General features: G+C 40.5%; 1 protein-coding gene and 1 long non-coding RNA gene across 3 annotated transcripts in view; both read left to right on the top strand.

Annotated features, from left to right (window-relative positions):
- Positions 1-9,068, top strand: part of INTS9 (integrator complex subunit 9) — a 122,660-nt gene that overhangs the window by 33,444 nt on the left and 80,148 nt on the right. For both annotated transcript variants that reach the window (XM_032265376.1, XM_032265377.1), the window contains one exon: positions 8,557-8,617. In XM_032265376.1, the coding sequence (XP_032121267.1) occupies positions 8,557-8,617 (61 nt within the window). The remainder of the gene's footprint in view (positions 1-8,556; positions 8,618-9,068) is intronic.
- LOC116541307 lies at positions 203-1,852 on the top strand. Its single transcript, XR_004264784.1, has 2 exons — positions 203-821; positions 879-1,852. It is a non-coding gene; the product is annotated as an uncharacterized LOC116541307 (long non-coding RNA).

The following is a 9,068-nucleotide window of genomic DNA, read 5'->3' as shown; positions in this document are numbered from 1 at the left end:
ACACACACACACACACACAGAAAATTAGCCAGGCATGGTGGGGGGACACACACACACACACACACACCACCACCACCACCACCACCACCACCCCCCCCCCAGGCATGGTGGCGGGTGCCTGGAATCCCAGCTTCTTGGGAGGCTGAGGTAGGAGGATCACTTGAACCTGGGAGGTGGAGGGTGCAGTAAGCCAAGATTACGCCACTGCACTCCAGCCTGGACAACAGAGTGAGACTCCATCTCAAAAAAAATAAATAAACAAATAAATACGTGTACCACCCACAGATATTACCCAAAAATGGGGTTTGGGGGGGGAGCTTATTTATATGACAATGGGTTGTTTCCTAGTAACCTGGTATTATTGTCTTTTTTCCCCAAAGAACAAAATGTTTGTTTGGTTGATTGATGTTTATTAAAAATCTGCACTGTTATTGACCAGTGGATATAGAGATGAACAGAATAACTTACTTTTCTTCATGGAACTTACAGTCTATCAGGGAGAAAGACATCACACAGATGAAGATTTTATTACACTTGTGATTAGAAAACAAGTATACATGCTTAGGATAATTACTTAAAAAATAAAATACAGATACCATGAGAGCTTCCAAAAGGGAACCCAGCATGCTCTGTGGGGTCATGAATTTCCCAGGTGATCAGAACTGGACGAGGGCGACAATCCCAGCTGCATGTTTTCCCCTTCCTGTTCGTTCTCATCCTTACCCAGTTCTTCTGTCCTCATGGCACTGGCTCAGCACTGGATTCTTCCTCCCCTCTCCCCCTTGCCATTCTTTTACTGTCAGGGAAGTTCTAGTGGAATGGTTGCTTAGCTATCCATACAGTTTCTTAGAAAAGGTATCTCCTTTTGCTCAGACCAGGATGCAGTTGCCTATAATAGTATTCCTCACCCTCTCTATCCCCTCAGCTGCTTTATTTGTCTTCATAGCACTTGTCACATTATGAGTACATTATTTATGTATCGTCTGTCTTCTCCACCACATGTCAGTTTCATAAAGGCAGGGAATTTGGTTCTCTGTTGTATCCCCAGTGCCTGGAACTGTGCTTGGCATGTAGTAGCTGCTCAGTAAGTATTTGTTGTATAAATGAATTGCTTTATCTTCTCTGGATTCCATCCTAATCTCTTTTTCAGAGTCCTTTTATTATTGTAATTAACTAATTAAATTATTTTACATCTTTGCTTTGTCTTAGACTTTTCCATCTTGTCATTTAATTATACTCATTCACTTTTAGCTTAAAATTTTTTAAAAAATCTGACCTTTTCTGTATTCCTCTTTCCCCTTCATTTCTAAACCCTGTCCAGTCTTTACTCTGCCCACACGCCTCCGCTAGAACCTCTCAGGTCCCACGTGACGTCCATGTCATTAGATGTAATGGGCATTTGTCAGTCCTCATCTTATTTGACCATTCAGCAGCACCAACCTCCATGATAATGCGTTTCCGGTTTTCCTCTTATCTCTGGGACCCTTCTTTCTCTGTATACTTTGGAGATGTGTTTTCCTATAATTGGCCATCATGTATTGACATTCTTCATTGTTCATTGCTTGACCCATCATAGTCTCCACCATGGTCATTTAATAAATGCTCAGCATTAGTCACAATAGCAAAGACATAGAAGCAACTTAAGTGTCCCCCAGTAGCGGCCTGGATAAAGAAAATGTGGCACATATACATGGTGGAATACTATACAGCCATAAAAAAGAACAAAATCATGCCCTTTACAGTGACATGGATGCAACTGGAGGCCATTATTCTTGATGAATTAACACAAGAATATGGCTTGTTCTCACTTGTAAGTGGAAGCTAAACACAGGGTTCACATGGACATAAAGATGACAAGAATAGACACTGGGGACTGCTAGAAGGGCTGGGTAGGGAGGGGGCCAAGGATTGAAAAACTAACTCTTGGCTACTGTGCTAACTACCTTGGCAGTGGGATCAATTGTACCCCAAACCTCAGCATAATGAAATATACCCAGGTAACAAACCTGCACATGTACCCTGTGAATCTAAATAAAAGTTGAAATTATAAAAAGTAAATTGCTCAGAGCTGCAATAACCATCCAAACAGCTACTTACAAATGTGTATCTTTAGTTAGTAACTCTTTTCCAAGTTCCACATTGATGTGTCCAAAGTGCCTACAGAATTGTTTTTTAATTAGCTAGGCATGGTGGTGTGGTCCTATAGTCCTAGCTGACTTGGGAGGCTGAGGCAGGAGGATTGCTTGAGCCCAGAAAGTTGAGGCTGCAGTGAACCATGATCGTGCCATTGCTCTCCAGCCCAGGTTGAGTGACAGAGAGAGAAAGACTATTTCTCAAAAAACCAAAACAAAACAAACTCTCAATATCCCCTCAACCTGTTTTTCATTATCAGACTGGGTCCAGAAGAGGAAAACGTGTCCTTCCAGATATGGTTTTCTCCAAGTTACCATCTTGGTGAATGGTATCCTTTTATAAAAACCAGAAAACAGAGTTAACTTTGATTCAGCCTCCTTCCTCACTCCTCCATATTCAGTCTTTGATTGTGATGTAAACCAAACCGACTCCATCATAGATGTGAACCTGAGAGACTCCATTTTAGCCTCTACTTCCCTGCCATTCCCTCCTTCGGGTGCACAGCTGGGTCACACTGTACCCAGAACTTTGTAACCGTTGTAACCACATCCTGCTTGGCAATTCCCCAGCTATTGTGAATACCCCTCTTGGTGACCAGCAACTGTGGGAACCTCCTGCCTCCTGGTTTCCAGCTTCCTTAACTTGCTTATTCTGCTTCTTTAAAATTCCGCTTCAGCCAGACTCCTCCTCCCCTTTCTCCTAGAATAGGTATAAAAAGAAATCACATCCTCCTTGTCCGGGCCAAGAGATTTTTGAGCATGAGCTGCCTTTTGGTCACTGGCAATAAAGGACTCTCAGTTGAAACTCGGAGTGTGGCGCTTTCCTTCTAACTTGCTTGGGTTTAACAGTTAAGCCTTGTCATTTTTACCTTCTAAATAGTTCTAGAATTCAGTCACTTCTCTTCAGTGCTGCTATAGTCATTGTCGTCTTTTACAGGTATCACTACTAAAGCCTCCGCACCAGTTTCTTCAGTTCTGATCTTGACCCCATCTCAATCAAGGGTCATCTTTTTGTGTGACTTTTTATTTGAAATCTTACGGATTTACAGAAAAGTTGCAAGAATAGTACAAGCAATTCCTAATTGCCTTTATCACTTTATTGGCATTTTAACAAATTTGCTTTATCATTTCCTCTTTATATGTATACACATACTTTTTTTCTGACCCATTTGAGAGTGAGATGCAGACATAATTCTCCTGACCCGTAAATGCTTAAGTGTATTTCCAAAGAGGAAGGATATCCTTTAACATAACCATGGTACGAAATTGTTGATAGTATACCAGTGTCTAATCTGTATACCTTATACATATATCTCTACTTTTACCCGTTCATAATTTCACTATGAAACCCTTTATCACAAAAGAAAAAATGGTAATTTCTCATCCAGAATCTTATGTGGATTCCATCCACTCTACATTTAGCTGTCATTTCTTTAGACTCCTTTAATCTGGAAGACTTTCCCAGTTCATCTTTTATGACCTTGAGGTTTTTAAGAGTGTGGCCAATTATTTCATACAACGACTTTCAATTTGGGTTTGTCTGATGTTCCCTCATGATTAGGTTGGGGTTATTGCTTTTGGTAGGAATACCATGCTGATGATGGTGTCTATTATCAGAAGGCATATGGTTCCATTTTCCCCACAGTCATCTCTTAGAAGCACAAATCTTATCTTATCTTACCTGTTTAAAACTTTTCAGTGGTTTTTCATTGCTCTTACGATAAACACCACACTCATCTCGGCATGTCAGGCTTCATGCCTGCTCCTCCACTACCTTCTTTATACTCTGCCTCTTGCTCTTTGTTTCCACATATTAAATAGTTTCAAAGAAATCTTCCGACTCCTTCCTCAGAGCAGTCACATGTACCGGTTTTTCAGCTTGGAAGGCTCTCTCAGATCATCTGTGACTACAGTTTCAATGTAGGAAGGGCCTAATGATGGTGTTCTAGCTGATGGGGACTGGGAGGGAGTGTCTTGGAATCTGCTCAAAGTTCCATGTGAATAACCTTCATGGACGATGCCCATGCCAAGGATGGGTGAGAAGGACTGGAGGAACCTGCTGGCTCTTCACCATAGAATACTGCGCAGCCATAAAAAAAAAAAAAAAAAAAAAAAATCATGCCTTGGCAGTGACATGGATGCAGCCGGAGGCCATTATTCTTGGTGAATTAACACAGCAACGGAAAACCAAATACTGACTGTTCTCACCTGTAAGTGGGAGCTGAACTTCCTCTGTTGTCTCAGGCCCTGACCCCGGTTTCGCCTTGACTCTGCTCCTATCCAGATCGCAACGAAATCCTTAGGTTCCCAGGGAAATCTTTTCATGCTGCCTCCACTTGTCCCCATTAATTTGCATCCTGACTAGATTCCGGTCCCTCACCTGCTTCCTTGGGAGGAGGAAGTGTTTCGCTCACAGTCCTATTGCCAGCACCTAGTCCTGTCACCAGCATCTTGACATGCAAATAAAGATTCCTAAATCAGTGAGTGAAAAGATGAACATCTCATGCTCCTGCAACGCTGCACCCCGTAATGCGGCTCTTCCCCCTTTCCTTTTTCTTGAAAGACCTCTTCCACCTTCACTTCCAATCTCCTATTTTCTGCTCTGCTACCTCAGTGCATACTGTCAAAAGTGCCTTTTCTGCGTGAACACATGGCACCTCCTGCATACCCCTGTCAGAGCTCTTATTTTATTCTTACGTAATTACTCTCTCCTTTTGCCAGATTGCAAACTCCTAAAAGGAAAGAATTGTTTATTTACTATCATTCCAACACTTTGCTCTGAGTATTAAGCTTGTTGATATTTTTTGAATAAATGAATGAATAAATGGACTCAAGCCTCTTTCATTATTTTCTAATTTTAAAAGTAACACATTTCATACCTGGGTGTGGTGGTATGTACCTCTAGTCCCAGCTGCTCAGAAGGCTGAGACTTGAGCCCAGGAGTTTGAGACTGAGGTGGGCTGTGATCACACAAGTGTGTTGTTTCAGCTTGGGTGACAGAGTAAGACTCTGTCTCTAATAAAAAGAAAAAAGAAATTGCATATAATGCTCAACATTCTTTTCAGTATTTTCCTGGCAATAGATTACTTGTCTCAGGTTATTTATTTGCTTATGAGAATAATTTACCTATTTTTTCAAAGTAAACAATTACTTTAAAAATAGATCTTTATACATTTTTTTCAACTAAAAATTTTAATACTATCATTTTTTTCTAAGAAATGTTAGTAAAATAGTGGATGCAAAGATGTGCTCTTCTTTAATCATAATTTTTCTGGTACATTACCCCCCATATTGTATTCAATTTTTTTTTGTAACATAGTTTCACTCGTTTTGCCCAGGCTGGAGTGCAATGGTGAGATCTTGGCTCACTGCAACCTCTGCCTCCCAGGTTCAAGTGATTCTCCTGCCTCAGCCTCCCGAGTAGCTGGGATTATAGGCATGCACCATCACGCCCAGCAAATTTTGTATTTTTAGTAGAGACAGGGTTTCACCATGTTTGCCAGGGTGGTCTGGAACCCCTGACCTCAGATGTTCCACCTGCCTTGGCCTCCCAAAGTGCTGGGATTATAGGCATGAGCCCCCAAGCCCAGCCATTTTATTAGATTTCTGTGGAAAGATCTCTATCTCCTTGTTTACGAAGTTTACACAGTAGAACTTTGTAATCATTAAAAGCAAAATAATAAGTTCCTTCCCCTTTGGTAAATTAAAGTTTACTCTTTATGGTTTATTCATTAACTCATTGGAACACAGTAAGCAAATATTTTCATCTCTATAGTCAGCATCCCTTTGCCGTGTGGTGACATATTTGCATCTCTTTGTCTTTGGCACTGTTGCCACAATGTGATCGTGATTTCCTTTGAGCATTCAGTCCTATCTACTAGCAGTGGCTCTAACCCAAAGTAACCCCCCAGGTGTAATAGATGGCTTTGATGTTACTAAAGAATGTTTTCCAGGAGTTTAAGCCACAACACCGGCTTTAAAATTTTGCTTTTAAAAAAAATAGTTATATTCTGATAAGCAGCATACTATTTCTAAACATTTGTTGAGACAGCTAACTGCTTCTGTTATCTGATTTGTGTGGGTCTGATGGGGAACAGACGGAATGGAGTGTGTGTCTTTTGATCCAGTTCTCTTTGTAGAGGGAAGTGGATATTTACAACCTTATTTTAGAGGCTTAACATGCGTGAAATGAGACCAGTGTCCACATTGTCTTGTCCTTACATTTTTATTGGAATGCTTGCTTTCTTAATCTGATCTGATAGCAAATACATTTTTCAAGAAATAAGAAGTCTTCAAAACATATGACTATGAAATGAGATGATAATTAACTAATGGTAATGGCATAATTTTCTGAAGAGTTAGAGCAAAAAACTCCCAGAGTTTATTTAAAAAAACTTTTTTAGAAACTCCCAGAGTTTAAAAAAAAAAAAAAAAAAGTTTATCAGGTGTGATTTATACCAGTCAAATGTGATTGTCTCAGTAGTGATTTTTTTGTTTTGTTTTTTGACACAGGGTCTTGTTTCAAAACAAGATCTTGCCTTGTTGCAGTGGCACCATCACAGCTCACTGCAGCCTTGATCTCCTGGGCCCAAGCGATCCTCCCTCCTTGGTCTCCCAAGTAGCTGACAGGCATGTACCACACCACACCCTGCTAATTTTTAAATTTATTATAGAGACAGGGTCTCACTGTGATGCCCAGGCTGGGCTCAAACTCCTGGGTTCAAATGATCCTCCCACCTCAACCTCCCAAAGTGCTGGGATTACAGGTGTGAGCGACCACACCCAGCCTCCAGTAGTGATTTTCGTTCTCTAGTATGAAATCAATATTCTCAATTTTGCATAAGTAAAGGCAAAGTGTAAACAGTTAATGTAGATAAAGGGTGTGTGAGAGTCCATCGTATTCACGTCCTTGCAGCTTTTCTCTAAGTTTGGAATTAATGTCAAAATTATTTGCACCAACCTAATAATTAAAAGTCCCCCCCATCCTCACTTTTTTCTGAAATTAGATGCATTTATATTTTATTCAGGTTTTTAACCATTTCTAGAAGATTGACAAATATTCACATATTTATGGTTTTATGATGACTTCATACCTATCATCTAATTACAGACTTAGCCTCTGATGAGATTATTTTGGGAAGAGGAAGAGGGACTATGCAGATACATGGTTTCTGATTATTTTAGTCCCACACCCTTACTTTGCCCTTAACTTCTGCATCACAGATGTTAATTTCGTAGAGTGTTGAAATCCTTTTGCCATCCAGCATGGAATCCTGATGGGCTTTTTCTTCACACATTGCCCTGGTCATTAAGCTTTCAATTTTCCCGGCATACTGTTTTCTCTCCTGAGTTATTGGCACTTTCAGCTTCCATTATATTTCTTCTGGTCAACTAGTAATACACAGTTAAATCATGAGATTACTAGTAGTAAATGATTTTTTTAATTCAGATTTTTTTAATGTAACATATACATGAAATTGACCTTATCTGCTAGAGGCTGTTCACTTTAGACATGGTGTCTTTTTTTTTTTTTTTGAGACGGAGTTTCGCTCATTACCCAGTCTGGAGTACAATGGCGCGATCTCGGCTCACCGCAACCTCCGCCTCCTGGGTTCAGGCAATTCTCCTGCCTCAGCCTCCTGAGTAGCTGGGATTACAGGCACACGCCACCATGCCCAGCTAATGTTTTGTATTTTTAGTAGAGACGGGGTTTCACCATGTTGACCAGGATGGTCTCGATCTCTTGACCTCGTGATCCACCCGCCTCGGCCTCCCAAAGTGCTGGGATTACAGGCGTGAGCCACCGCGCCCGGCCCAACATGGTGTCATTTTTAACACTTGGGAAAACTAGCTTCATTCTCCAGAATTGGAAACAAGTCACAGGTGACAGGTGATTAATCTACTTGTAAAGCAGTGAACTGAAATCATGGACTGGACTGGAATTCAGGTATTCGGGTTTGTGGTGAGTGCTGACTGGTAGATAGTGAGCCTCCCAGTAGGGCAGTGTTCTCATCAGAGCTCCTAACCTCTCTGCATCTGTTTTTTCACCCGCAGTAAGATGATGCCTGTTCTGTCCTGTCCTAAGGACTGTTGTCAAATACAAACAAGGGAAAGAAGAGGGGGTGATTGGACAACTATAAAAGGCTCTTGTGTCTCATCTTTCCTTTTTCTTTATTACTCTGCATAGGATTCTTTTCGTTTTTCCAATTTTCTGCTAAACTATTTGACCTTTTAACATCCTATTGCCACATAATTTTTGAGCTTGATACGGCATGATTATTTCTCCTATTTTTTATTGGTATTTAGGGTAAGCACTACTGCCAGTAATTTTAAACTGCTTTTAACTTAATGGAGACAGTACAGTCACCATGAAATCACAGAGGATTATAATCTATTTAGGTTAATTTAATCTTTTATTTTGCAGTCCCAGGCTGTCTAATCTTCCTGGCTGGTCCCTGAAGGATGGAAATGCTTTCTTGGACAAGGTAATGTCTAAGACTACAAACGAAAGCCACCTACACCCAGTGGAAAGCTGTCTTCTCATACCAGAGCCACCCTGTAGTAGTGCGACTGATGGCTTTTTTTTTTTTCCTCTCTGAAAAACCCTAAGATCTCTGCTGGGGTCTTCAGGACATAGTAACTACTGTTTTTAAGCGCCTTTTAGAGAATGTCAGTGTTGGGATTCAGATCCAATTTGCTCACATGTAGAAATCGAAGTACTTCTGCTGCAAATACCTTTTATCACCACAGAAAGAAAACTGTTATTTCTAGAATTGAAATGAGCGTTTCAAAGACAAGGCTTTTTAAAGAATTCAATCCAGTTCATTTTGTGATTGGAAGGTGTAAAATCTTTTTTAAAATAACTTTAAAATCCTCAAGTAAACTGCCCAGATCAGTTAGGGCTTTGTAAAAAGCTTGGGTCTTTTTTGGGTCATG

The sequence above is a fragment of the Sapajus apella genome, unplaced genomic scaffold, assembly GCF_009761245.1.
Source record: "Sapajus apella isolate SASKATOON/1434 unplaced genomic scaffold, GSC_monkey_1.0 scaffold150, whole genome shotgun sequence".
Taxonomy (NCBI): domain Eukaryota; kingdom Metazoa; phylum Chordata; class Mammalia; order Primates; family Cebidae; genus Sapajus; species Sapajus apella.
Note: the sequence above shows the minus strand (reverse complement) of the source record. Positions and strands in the feature narration are given on the sequence as shown.